This window comes from Coturnix japonica, chromosome 5 (genome assembly GCF_054131305.1).
Source record: "Coturnix japonica strain WE chromosome 5, WE-NBRP24, whole genome shotgun sequence".
Classification (NCBI taxonomy): Eukaryota; Metazoa; Chordata; class Aves; order Galliformes; family Phasianidae; genus Coturnix; species Coturnix japonica.
In genome coordinates this window covers 53,737,316-53,749,595 of record NC_140667.1, presented here as the reverse complement: position 1 = coordinate 53,749,595, position 12,280 = coordinate 53,737,316, and the positions used below count along the sequence as shown (strand labels likewise).

At 48.2% G+C, this 12,280-nt stretch overlaps 2 protein-coding genes across 8 annotated transcripts; one reads left to right on the top strand and one right to left on the bottom strand.

The window, feature by feature from the left end:
- The first annotated feature begins 899 nt into the window (after positions 1-899).
- Positions 900-6,093, top strand: CDKN3 (cyclin dependent kinase inhibitor 3). Of its 6 annotated transcripts, none has more exons than XM_015865826.3 (7): positions 900-1,037; positions 1,238-1,290; positions 1,897-1,941; positions 2,301-2,523; positions 2,854-2,885; positions 3,141-3,244; positions 4,454-5,379. In XM_015865826.3, the coding sequence occupies exons 1-7, from the start codon at positions 961-963 to the stop codon at positions 4,538-4,540; spliced, it is 621 nt and encodes a 206-aa protein (XP_015721312.2). In that variant the 5' UTR covers positions 900-960; the 3' UTR covers positions 4,541-5,379. The 6 variants fall into 6 exon arrangements, with proteins under 6 accessions (XP_015721312.2, XP_015721313.2, XP_032300872.2 ...); XM_015865827.3 differs by lacking the exon at positions 4,454-5,379 and adding an exon at positions 3,759-4,228; XM_032444981.2 differs by lacking the exon at positions 1,897-1,941 and having other exon boundaries at positions 4,454-6,093.
- On the bottom strand, positions 5,656-11,098 carry CNIH1 (cornichon family member 1). 2 transcript variants are annotated; one of them, XM_015865813.3, is made up of 5 exons: positions 10,951-11,098; positions 10,644-10,712; positions 8,386-8,498; positions 7,184-7,327; positions 5,656-6,510 (listed from the first exon to the last, which is right to left on the bottom strand). In XM_015865813.3, the coding sequence occupies exons 1-5, from the start codon at positions 11,029-11,031 to the stop codon at positions 6,483-6,485; spliced, it is 435 nt and encodes a 144-aa protein (XP_015721299.2). In that variant the 5' UTR covers positions 11,032-11,098; the 3' UTR covers positions 5,656-6,482. The 2 variants fall into 2 exon arrangements, with proteins under 2 accessions (XP_015721299.2, XP_085405814.1); XM_085549688.1 differs by lacking the exon at positions 7,184-7,327.
- Between the last annotated feature and the right edge of the window lie 1,182 nt (positions 11,099-12,280).

Sequence of the window (12,280 nt, the reverse complement as noted above, 5' to 3'; positions counted from 1 at the left end):
GCCATGAAGATATCCTTAGGAGGATCAATAACATTCACCATGATGTTAAATCCTGCTGTGAAATAGGATAAATACAAACCAAATCTGGTGGCTGCCTGTGCAAAGCTTTCCTGCCTGAATTCTGCGTTTTTGGGACTGGTGAGGGAACAAAACTACATGTTTCTATTTCCTCATCTCTGTTTCTACTGCTTTTCTCCTCTGCATTAAAGGAATGTTGTGCAAGAAAGCTGAGTGAGGACACGAGAAGGTGAAATTGAGATTTCAGAGCTTTCAAAGCAATAATTTCAGAGAAATGCCATAAAGTTGCAACGTTCTGACATCCTTCATAGCTGTGAAAGAAGGAAGTTGTTTGCCCAATTTAGCTCATAAACCCTGAGGAAAGAGATCTTGCAAGGGAAGCTCTCAGTAGGAAAACAGACAGATTTTGATCTGCCAGCGCCTGTATCAATCACACGAGAGCCTGCAATAAGAAGGACTTGCCAGATAAAAGTCAGATTTGATCCAAACAGATTAATTTTGAGCAAAATTAGGACAAGAGGAAAACTATAACTGACACAATGTCATCACCAGTGGGTTGATGAACCTCATTTTCACAAACAGAGAGGAGACCACTTCCATTAGACAAGAATGCCTCCCACAACAGCCTAATGACTTCTTTAATTGCTATTATTGTTGGTATGTGAAGAGGAGGACACATTTATTTAAGCTTTATAAAGATGCCCACACCCTGTCGAGTGAAATTTCCACAACGCGAAGTCTGGATGTCAGCGAGCTCCACAGGCGCCATTACGCCGACAGCCAATCAGCGCGCTTCTCCTCCTCTGGCCGCCAATCAGAGAAGGCCCCGATTAAGGCGGGCTGAATTCAAACGTACGGCGGGAGCTGAGCGGCGCCATCTTGGGGCCGGGGCCGTCACTCCGCCCTTAGTTCCTCGCTGTTCTCCGCCCGCAGCCGCTTGCCATGCACGTAGCCGGCTTTGACTCGTCGGATGAAGAAGGCGCTGAGGAGGAGGGGCAGGAGCCGCTGCCGCTGTCCTGGTGAGGAGCGAGGCGTCCCCGGTGGGGCTGGGTGGCGCTGTGGGGGTACTGCGGCTCTGTGAGGGAGCGGGCGGTGGGATGTGGTGATCCCTCAGCGTTGGAAAGAATCGATCTTAAAATAACCAGCATAGAGCTGCTTCCTTTCCCCTTCCCTTTCCCTTCCCTTCCCCTCTTAACATGCAATATGTATCTCCTGACAGGCTTCCTCTGTCTCCTGCCTACTCCGCATTCCTGGGCTTGTGTTCCCTTCCAGGTAAGCATTATTTAGTGAAGTTTGTGGGTGTGTTTGAGCTGATGAGAAGAAATATCTCGTAGCCCTGAATTCTGTTTGCTGTTATTTGATGGAGTGGCTTCCAAGCAGTGACCTTCCAGTATTTGCAGGGAGTGTGTAAACAGGAGGGGAATTACTGTTTATGAGGGTGAGCAGTGATGGGACAAGGGGGAGTGGTTTTAAACTGGGACAGGGGAGGTTTAGGTTTGTTCTTAGGAGGAAGTTTCTCACCCAAAGGGTGGTGACGCACTGGAACAGGTTGCCCAAGGAGGCTGTGGATGCCCCATCCCTGCAGGCATTCAAGGCCAGGCACTGATTTCACTCTGACTTATAATACCCCGAACTTTTCATCTGTAAGGTGTGCAACAGCTTAAAACCTCGAGTGACTCTTAAAATCCTATTCCATTAGAGTTTAAACAGCATTATCTGCTTAATACTGCATTCCACACTAGTAATCCATTTGCAGAACCAGGATCTGTTGTGGGGCTGTGGCTTTGGTGCTGAGGGAAGGCTGTCTGCTTTGTTCTTCTGTTGTAGCAGGCATTAATGAAATGTGAGGTCATAACCAACATTCCTCATTTGTTTTAGGTTGTAGGTTTAAGGACATTAGAAGGAATCTTCAGAAAGATATTGGTGAGTCTTCTGATCAGTGTCTGAGAGCCTCTCATTTCAGCAAAGGGAGATGGTTGGACAGTTACAGCTGGAGATGGGGAAGATTCATGCTTAAGCCAGCAGTAGTTAGTAGGACTGTTTTCAGTGCTGACCTGACTTTGGTTGAGCCTTGTCTCTAAGCTGACTCTGGACTAAGAATTCCTCTGAAGACAAATGTAGGCAAGACTCAATGGAAGTAAATGCTGCTCAAAGCAGAACTGCTAACATCTACTGTCTTACCTTCAAAGGCTAAACAAGGCAATTGGTACCAAGTAGCTTATCTGTTTATGCTTAAGCTTGATAGGCTTTGTTTATGTGCAAGTGTCTTAATCTGTTGGCAGGTGAACTAATGAACTATGGGATACAGGATGTGTTCGTGTTTTGTACCAAAGGAGAGCTCTTAAAATACCGAGCACCAAACCTTATAGATGCTTACCAAGAGCATGGGATCTGTGTGCATCACTATCCTATTCCAGATGGAGATGCTCCTGACATCACCACGTGCTGCACCATTCTGGAAGAGCTCAGAAACTGCCTGGAAAGCAGCAGGAAGACGATTATCCAGTAAGTTGTGATTCCTTCACCAAGTGTTCCTGCGTGACCACCTGAAATGGAATCTTGTCAAATGACAGTCACTTTCTTTAGGGTTAGCTTAAGCTGTGGAAAGCTTCTTTCACCTCTTGTACCCCTTTGGAGCTGACTTGGCCTTTCTGAGAATAAATAGAGGATGCTCATTATTTCTAGAAGTAATTACAAGGCTTTCTTGTACTACTGCTGCTCTTATATTGAGGCAAGAACTGTATCTTACACTTGCATATGTTGGGGGCTGTGTGTGTTGCAGTGTGTTGCAGTGTGCCACAGCTTGCTCTAAACAAACGTTCTCTTCTCTTGCAGCTGTTACGGTGGCCTCGGACGCTCCTGTCTCAGTAAGCAGCTGCCTTCCCCCATCTCAATACCTGATTAATTAAGTTGATTTAGACCCCTGTTCCCATGAGACACCACTGCCTAAAGGTGCAGCAGTCAGATGGGACGAGGGCCATCCAACTGATCTGTTAAGTGCACTGTGTTGGGGTGGCTTTTCCCAGAGTGGTTTACACAGAGTGGACTTTCTACTGTGCCAAAGTGGTGCTGTGCAGAGCAAGAGGTGCTCAGCAGAATCCATGCTTACCTTTCCCTTACAGTAGCTGCATGCCTCCTGCTTCAGCTTTCGGATGTAGTGACACCTCAGCAAGCCATAGACAGCCTCAGAGCCTTAAGAGGATCCAGGGCAATACAGACAATCAAGGTAATGGGACTGCAACAGGTAGCAGATGAGTTGAAAGTGGAGAGTCTGGACAGTCATTCCCTCCACTTCACAAAGGGATCCTTCCATCTTCAGAGGTGTTTCACAGCTGCTGCCCCCACTGCTTTCCTGAGTTTGTGCTGCTTCTGGCATTTTTCTTTCCTGCTGGTGCCAGCCCGGTCTGTCTGTACTGAATTCAACACATGTCCTGCTTGTCTGCTCTTTGCCATCACTAGTAATCTCTTCCTTTCTCATCCTTATCCCTACTCATAACCCACTAAGCTGTTGTCCGTCTTTTTCTTGTCCTCATTCTCTTCTGCTTAATTTTTCTGCTTCTTTCTTAAATCTTTCTGACTCAGCTGAGTTCTGCAGCGGCCACATTAATGCACTAGCAGTCTTGTTTCAAGTACCCCTAACATTATTTTTAACCCTCTCCATGGAGGGTCTTAAGCTGCTTAACAGTTGGCTTTCTTCTTCTCTTGCTTTGGTGGGGGCTTGGCTACTCTTGGGTCAGCAGAAGTTCATACACAGTAGTTCTGTGTACATGCAAGAGAAGCTGTCATTGGATCCATTCACAAGGCAATAGCTTCCAAGGAAAAGGAATTACCTGGAGCCCGTCCCCTTGCCAGCTCTGAGCCTCTGGAAGCCAAATTTAATTTGAACTACTTGCTGAAGAGCAGTTTTCCACAAACCAAGAGAGCAGATGAGAAGCTTGCATCCTTGGTTGAAGGGGGTTGGGAAGGGGGTAGGGAATATGAACAAACGTTATCATTTGTAGCCTTCATTTGGGTTGGTCTCTCCTTTAGCCTCTGATAGTTAAATCTCATATTGAACACCTGTCCATTAGTGCTCCAAATAATGTATGGGTTGGCATGACAGCTCTTAGCACAAACTTAGGCCTCATTGTGCTGGATCATGGATTCTTTGTGGCGAGAGCAGTCTTCTTTAGTTGACCCAAATAAAGCAGCTTTGAGTTGTAATGTGGAACTGCCACCTATGTAGTTACCTTAAGCTCACGTGTGCCCTTTCTGGCAAGCACAGGACCTGAGCAAGATCCATCTCATCTGTCCAAGGGTAAAAAAATTCCAGAGGAGTAGGAATAAATGCAAGAAGAAAACCTAAATAGAGTAGGAGGGTGCAGTTTGAATTCTGGGTGGTACCTGTTCCAGAAGCACACAGCGCTCATTACAGATGGGATTTGTGCTTTTCCAGCAATACAATTTTATCCATGACTTCCGAGAGAGCGTAGCTGCACGTCTGGCAGCACAGGACACAGCACAGCGCTCCCTGTCACGGTGAACTCGTGCTGGAGTGAAGGCTTTGTTTGCAGACACCTGGACAAGGCGGCTCATCCCAACCTGAGGAACTGCTCATTGCTACCACCTCGGTGACACAGCTGCTGTCAGGTGTGTGCAAAGCAGTGGGGCTGGGGACAGAAATCCTGATGGATGTTAGAACAACTTGAGCTGTTCAGCAATCCTTAACCCTCACTGCCTTAAAAATGCACAGAACTGTTATGCGTTGGGGGCCTGAATGCCTACCAGGCTTCTTAACACAAGGACAACTTGCACACGGACTATAGGCTTGGAAAGCCAATAGGCTGCCTTCTACTTCAGCGTGTAGAGAAAGATGGACAAACATACTTCCAGGCTACAGCCCTGTTTGTAAAATATAGCTATATATAATAGATATGTGAAATATGTCTAGCTGTGTGTAATTGCTCAGTTCTGGCATCTTCTCCACAGCAGCAAGACAGGCTCAAGCCAAGCACTTTGCTCCTGGCTGGGGGCAGCTGGAAGCTGAAGTTCACATTAGAACCCCACTAGGAAGTTCCTCTCCTGCTTTCACTTTTGGATTCATTCCCATGTGTAAAGCTTTACTGTTTTATTGATTGAGGAGTATTTTGCTTCTGTGCAGCTGAATGCTGGGCTACAGCAGTACTCAAAAAGCAACCAAATTCATGGGAGACATTCAATGGCTGTTAAAGACGCCAAGTCCCCAGCACAGAGCTGTAAATCCACCTGTTTTCTCCCACTATAACACATGAAGATTGGACTTCAGCTTCCTGCAGCCACCTGTATGCTGTGCTGTTGCGCCTGATGGACTCAAAGGGAACAAATAAACTATTCATACAAATACGTGCTGTTCAAACTGGAACATTACTTACCTAGGCTGTTCACAATGACCATTTACAATGCAATGGTACCAGCTCATGTGAAACATCTCCCCCAGCCCCAATCACTGCTGATCTGCAGAGCCACAGACCCATAAAGCAGGGAACTGGAGCTTCCCTTGTCCAGGCACAACTCAATTCTGTGCTGTTTATAAAAGGCAACACAATTATGGCAGCAGAAAGCAGATGAATGCAGCGGTATCTGCTCAATTTAAAGACAAAATGAGGCACCAAGTCATAATAAGCACTTCTGAATTTGAGACTTTATTTCTTGCACTAAGGAACAGCAGGGCAGTTTCACAACAATCTCTCCTTTGAAAAGCTCTGTAGTATTTACTCTCAAGCTCAGGAGTATTTTCACCATTGGAATTGATAAATGTGGATTGATCCATTTGTGAGTAAATTAGCTAATGGTTTCTGTGCACGGACTGTAAAAGATCATCTAAATTCGCTCCTTTGTGGACAATGCAATGTTTCCTACCGCGCTGACACACACCTGTGAGCACAGCAAGGCTGGCATTTGCTGAAATACAGAAGCCTCTGAACCATGCACGTATGGGGGAAGATTACCCAGACAGGAAAAGCAATAAGAACAGAAGTGCCTTTTGCAGTTGTGTCCCTGAATTCAGCTCTTAAGACTGGCACCACCTCCAGGCAGAGCATGGCACACACAGCCCCCCCAGCCCAACGCACTTCAGCTGATGGCAGAGGGACACGAGGCCACACCGAAACCCGGCCCCAAGGTACTGCTGTGCTATGGCTGCTCACTTACAAACACTACTGGAGGACTACGGCTGTTCCTTATGGAGTGCAAAGTCAAATCCCAGTAATCTTTAAACTAATGTACATGTAATTCCATCATTTCAGTGTCCTGGTAAGGTATAAGAAAACAGTCTTTCCACAAGTATAAAATGTGGAAATCTTTTAAAAATAGGGGAGTCATTTTGTAAAGCGGATGCGATCATCGGATTCCGTATTTCATCTCGGTACGACGTTGTCGCTGTAAATAATCCATGGTTTGTGGCTTTTGCATGCACTTAAATGGAACAAAGCTTGCCAAACGTCTTCTTAAGAGCTCACCAGAACATAAATCATGCTGAAAAAGAAGAAAAACCAATAACGTTCAGCCGTGTCGTTTTGATCAACGTTACACATTTAATTACACCGCCTTAAAGAAGCAAATCCGTGCGAGGCACATGGACTGCAACAGGAGACTTGACGCAGACACAGCACGAGGCGCTGCCAAGGATGCTGAGAACTGATGTGACAAGCAGATGAAGCAGCACAGCACCTGGGACACCCCTCAGCCTTGTCAGCACTCAGCAGCCATGTCACACTGCCCAGCACCCACCAGCTGTTGGCTTGGAAGCAGGACAAGGTACAAGGGAGTTGGGATGGCTTTGGTGGGTCCCATCCCTTTTTGCTCTTGGAATGACTGTCACCTTACACTCAAAGAAAAACCAGCTCCAATACCCACACAGCTCAGAAATACTGTTCCAATTTCTTAATGAGGTCTGGGTGGGGAGGGGGCCATTCAGTTGTGCTTAACAGAAGAGAGGTGTACACCTCCCCAGTCATTCTAAGGCACAGATTCAAATGAGTAACTCCAACCACATTAAGACCTGCGTTTTAAAAGCCAGTATAAGGCAGGTGTGAATTCCTTCCTCAGGCAGGTTGGTGTTATTTACATTCCTGAGTTGAAAACCTCTCTTGGCACTGCGCCCAGCCTCAAAGAGCAGAATGAGGATTAGACAGAGGAACGAACTTACCCATATAAGTAGTAAAAAAATGATAGAAGGTAGAATGCTAATTTGCACCATCCTTCCTTCTGGCAATAGGCTAAAATGTCTGCATTCATGATGGTTGTAGGATCGTACAGCCCAGGGCCGCTCATCACAGGTCTACTCATGTACCTGGAAGCGACACACAATCAGTTTTGGGGCACCAGCAATGGCAAACATGGGTTTGTGCCCCCCGCCCACCAAGCAGCACAGCACTGCAATGAGGAGCCACAGCAACTCATAGGAGACTGCATAGTGCAGGATGCCCCATGTTGACCATGGGCACCAAAGAGTTTCTAACACACACAGCCTCAGGAGCTGCCCCCAGCCCTAAACCAGGACAAACGCTGGCACAGCAGCTGGAAACAGGACGTTTATAAATGAAAACCAGTAATCTGCAAGTTCTACATGGGATTCCTCATAAAGGCTTGGATAAGGTGGAGAAGGGATCACCACAGCATCCTACGTAGCCTGCAGCCTTGAGTCATTACTAAAATGTATGTTGGGTAGCACAGTGGAGGGGCACTCATGCAGGTCAATGCAGAATGAACCCACAGCGGTGGTTTAATGCAGGCCACCCTACCTCCAGCCAGGACTAGCACAGCTACAACCACACAGGGAAATCTCTCCTATTGGGTTCCATTACAATCTCCTGCAGCTCCCTGCGCAGACATTATCATGGAATCACAGAATGGCTTGGGTTGGAAGGGATCACGAAGCCACAGGCAGGGCCACCAACCTCCACATTGAATACCAGCCCAGGCTGCCCAGGGCCCCATCCAACCTGGCCTTGAACAGCTCCAGGGATGGACGGGGCATCCACAGCCTCTATGGGCAGCTGTTCCAGCACCTCACCACTCTCACAGTGAGGAACTAACAGCCAAAGAAAGCAGGGCTGCCACTCCTACCAGCAGCCCACGCTGTCAATATGCAGCTTCAGTGCATCTCCAACACATCAGCTGCCACTGCTGCCCAACATGGGGTTCTTGCTCAGCACAAGGGAATACAAACAAGGAGAAGAAGCAAAGCGATGCTTTTCATTTGACAGCCTGGATGTCAGCTTTCTCACTGCCACCCCAGGAAGCATCCCTTACTTACTGCAGACACAGAACACTTAACAGGAAGCACTGCAACAGGAGAATGGGTTACAGTTAACATGTGTACACACACACCAGACCCGTCAATATTACCTCCAAATATGATAAGCCAACAAAGGCATATTGAGACCCAGCGTAAGCCACTCTGCTGCACAGAGAAACATAACACAGAAGAATGCATGGATGAGGTACTCTGGAAGTACGAGCTGGAAAAGAAAAACACGAGTTAGAAGTTTGGATATCTGCAAACAAAACGTGCATCATTTCATCTATTTTGGAGGTAAGCCTTTGTTTAAGTGTTATTTTAAGGGACTGCAAGTGAAAAGAGCAAGGAGCAGTTTGTGCCTTGCTGTTTTCACGTGATATTCATCATCAACTGAGAAGACTTTAAAAAATGGAATGCTCAGAATAAGAGATCTCTATTGCCTCCATAGACAGAGCTATTTCTGCTCGTGTAACAGAGAAACACCACCAAGAAACACGTGCTACAAACTTGTTTGTAGGCAAAAAGCTGTTTTGTGTTTTCATATATGAATATCAAAACAAAGCTGTCACATAGATGTAGTTTTCAGCTTCCAGCTGGGGCCAGGATGGGATCTCCGAGGCCAAGCTCTGCCCACCAGGTGAGCACACAGCCAGCTTTGGCCTCCTTCACCCACAGCTGGCGTTGCATGCTTGGCAGCATCATGCTTTCCAGCAGGACCCACAGAGCTAACTATCAATTACCATGACATGATAAAAGCATGAAATGCCAGCTCGTATTAGTGTTTATTAATAGGAGTAGTATGGAGGGGCAGGTAGAATAAATGCATGCAAAGAGCCAGCGAAACCCTGCACCCAGTGTGAGACCAAGTACCATAAAGCGGCATTGATTCCTCTCTTAAACCATTCAGAAAGAAGCAAACCTTCCCAACTTGGGAGCACTAAAGCATCTCATGAGAAATACATGAGAAATACATCCTAGCTCGGATTCCAGCTGTGTGTCCATACACACACACAGTGCACTGTGCTCTTCCTTTGCCTGCAGGACTACATCAACACCACAGCATCATGTAACTCATTGAGAGCCCCAAACCATCTCCCTTGGAACCTCGGAGCTGCCAGGAATTGCCCTCACCATCTACTGTGCTGCTACATTCTGCTTCCTGGAGTGATAAATAGCACACAAAGTGAAAGCACAGCAACAGCAACAACAACAAGCTGTCGTAACTGAAACGTCTCAAAGACATATCTGCATCCAGCTCCTTCTGGGTATATTAGCAGTTATAACTTGGCGTCTATTTAAAGCAGAACAACAAAACCAGTGCTGTTCTGAGCTTGGCAGCCTATTTACCAGGTCTGGAATTTGCAGGTTATTTCAGCACACGTTTCACAACGTATTTCTCTTCACCTTCCCTAGTAGATCCTGCTCCCACACCAGGACACCTCCCTCTTGCAGTGCCCCCCCAGCTGCCTTTATCCCCACTGAGCAGCCCCCTTTGAGAGCCCAAATCCTGACTCCACTCCCAGCTGCTGCCCTCCTTCCACAACATCAAACCCCACCTTCCTTCCTATTTTCATCCCAGAAACAACCACCACATGCACGTGGGTTAGCAGAAGGTTAATATTTGCTTTCAACATGCGCGCTGCGATACTTCAAAGGTTGCAATAACATCATAATGCATCGATGCAATGAGAACTTTGCCTTCCCCCCACACTGCAGCAGGCCAAGCAAGGGAAACTGTTAGATGCACGGCTCTATGGGCAGCAGTGCTGTGCCCATTCACATCCACCCCAGCTACTATATAACACATTATCCCTCTGCTCCTGGTTACAGTTTCCTTCCAGCTCCCCTCCAAACTATTCTAACCCGGAGGACTCACATAACGGGCATGTAACAGTTTTCCTCACTTCACAGGGTAAAGCAAACAAAATCATTGGGCATAAAACATGGGGATCCATGAAGGTGTTGGAAACCCCACGGGACAAAACCAAGCGGGTGTGCAGGCACAGGATGAAACATCTCCGCTAACAACGGATGTTCCCAACGAAATGAAAGCAGCGTTAAAGGAGACGGAGGCAGTACACACCTGGAGCGCAATTCTGACTCTTTTAATCTTTTTGACCCTTTCAACTGTCTTTGTGCCGTAAAAACGTGGAAAGCAGATTGAAAGAGCGTTAGTCGGACGGCTGACACCAGCACCGCACATTAACAACACAACACTCAACTCGAACGTAAAGAATCAGAGTTTCCCCTATGGTTCAGCAGGCAGCCAAGGCCCAGCAGCACAGATGCGACTCTGCCCTGTGTTCTATCAGGGTAACACAGCACTTCACGTGGATTTAATAATAATAACGAGCGGGCAACTTACAGGATTCAGCGTGTTGCATTGGTCGATGGGGTTCTTGTAGTCTGTCTTCAGCTCATCGAACGCTATGATCTGCAACGGGATCGGAACGGCATGATCGGAACGGAAAGCCCGGAAGCAGAAACACGTTTTCTCCGCCCAAAGCAACACATGGACTCGGGGCCATCCAGTTCCCAGCAGTACAACCCCCTCCATCCCACCTTCTCCACCCCGCCCGGCCGGGGCCTGGCTCAGCTCCTCCAGGCCGCACCACCGGGCTGCTCCCCGCGGCTCCCCCCGCCCTTCCCTTCCTCTCCCGTCCGTCACTCACGTGCCAGATAGCGAAGAAGATGAGCGCGGCGGTGAGCAGCAGCGCCAGCATGTAGCAGAAGGCGGCGAACGTGAAGGCCATGGCGGTGGCGGCGGCCGGGAGCGGCGCGTGGGCTGCCGGGCGCGATCATTCACCGCCGGGGCCGGGCCGAGACACCGCGCAGCCGCCGAGATACAGCGACCCCTGGTGGAGACCGCCGGAACTGCTGAGCTGGAGGTGGGCGGGGAAGGACAGGGGAGGAGTTCAGCTTCAATCCTTTCATCCTGTTCATCTTCAATCCTTTCGTGTTGTGGTCAATCAGTCACACTTGGACTCGGCCCTCCTCGGTGTGGGGGGAGGAAATCAGCGTGGGACATAAGATGTGAGTGCTGCTCTGCAGTGTCCCATCCTTGCAGTAATACTCTATGCAATTCCCTTTTGTGCTTTTGAAGCAAACAGTTGCGCGTTCACAGTTGGATCCAGGGCATCAATATTATCTTCAGCTCATCCCTCGATCCAGCCGTGCCTGCTGAATTAATCACGTTCACAGATCAATCCAGGATTTGATGCTGTGGGAGCAGATGGCGACGCAGGCTGTGTCTGAGGCAGCCACGTCCTCCTCCCAGTTACCCAGCGGCGGATATTTAAACTCCAGACATTGCTTGGATGAAGTGCTAAATCTCTCCCGCTCCTTATTCAGCTCAGCTAAGGGCACTGACCCTTAACTTTCTGCTCTACATCTGCCCCCTGTTCAGGAAGCACACAGGATGGCTGCTGCCCCTTTCCCTTCTAACTGAATCTTTTCTGCCCCATTTTCTTCCTGTGTTCTCATTTTCTTCTTGCAGACAAGAGGTGACAACACCAGCTGCTGTGTGCCGTGGGATTCCAGGGCTGCTCCACGCTAATTGTAGAGCTCAGTGCTATAGAAAAGAGAAGCTGCATTCATGCTCCTAGCAGCAGGAACAGTTAACAGTGCACCTTTCAAACAGCCTGGATGGGACTCCCCAACCGCAGCAGGAAATCTGCCATGAAAGGCAGCCTTGCTGTGTTCCCAGTGTTCACATCTGTTCTGCATTCCGTGTTTTTCTGGCTGATAATTGCTCTCCTCTCCCCTCCGCCTCCTGCTGAGGAGCTGCTGGAGCTGTCACAGGCATTTCAGCTGAGCTCAATCACGTTTTCATGCCATGCCTCACTTAGCACCAAAGGTGAACGAGGTTAAAGCAGGGGATGTTTGCTGGCCCTGAAGGAATGAAACAGCACAAAACAGCCCAGAGGAATCAATCCCCTGCAGTGACACAGAGCCAACCGTGCAGATTCACTGCATCTATGCAAACGTATCACATTCACCTCC

What these genes read in the sequence shown, in the direction of transcription:
- CDKN3 (XM_085549685.1), top strand. Translation starts at nt 961, where the DNA reads ATGCACGTAGCCGGCTTTGACTCGTCGGATGAAGAAGGCGCTGAGGAG. An exon ending in GAGCCGCTGCCGCTGTCCTG is followed by an intron (nt 1,038 to 1,237) that starts GTGAGGAGCGAG and finishes ATCTCCTGACAG; the next exon opens with GCTTCCTCTGTCTCCTGCCT. An exon ending in GGGCTTGTGTTCCCTTCCAG is followed by an intron (nt 1,291 to 1,896) that starts GTAAGCATTATT and finishes CATTTGTTTTAG; the next exon opens with GTTGTAGGTTTAAGGACATT.
- CNIH1 (XM_015865813.3), bottom strand. Translation starts at nt 11,031, where the DNA reads ATGGCCTTCACGTTCGCCGCCTTCTGCTACATGCTGGCGCTGCTGCTC. An exon ending in TTGGCTTATCATATTTGGAG is followed by an intron (nt 7,328 to 8,385) that starts GTAATATTGACG and finishes TGTCGCTTCCAG; the next exon opens with GTACATGAGTAGACCTGTGA. An exon ending in TTTTTTTACTACTTATATGG is followed by an intron (nt 6,511 to 7,183) that starts GTAAGTTCGTTC and finishes CTTCTTTTTCAG; the next exon opens with CATGATTTATGTTCTGGTGA.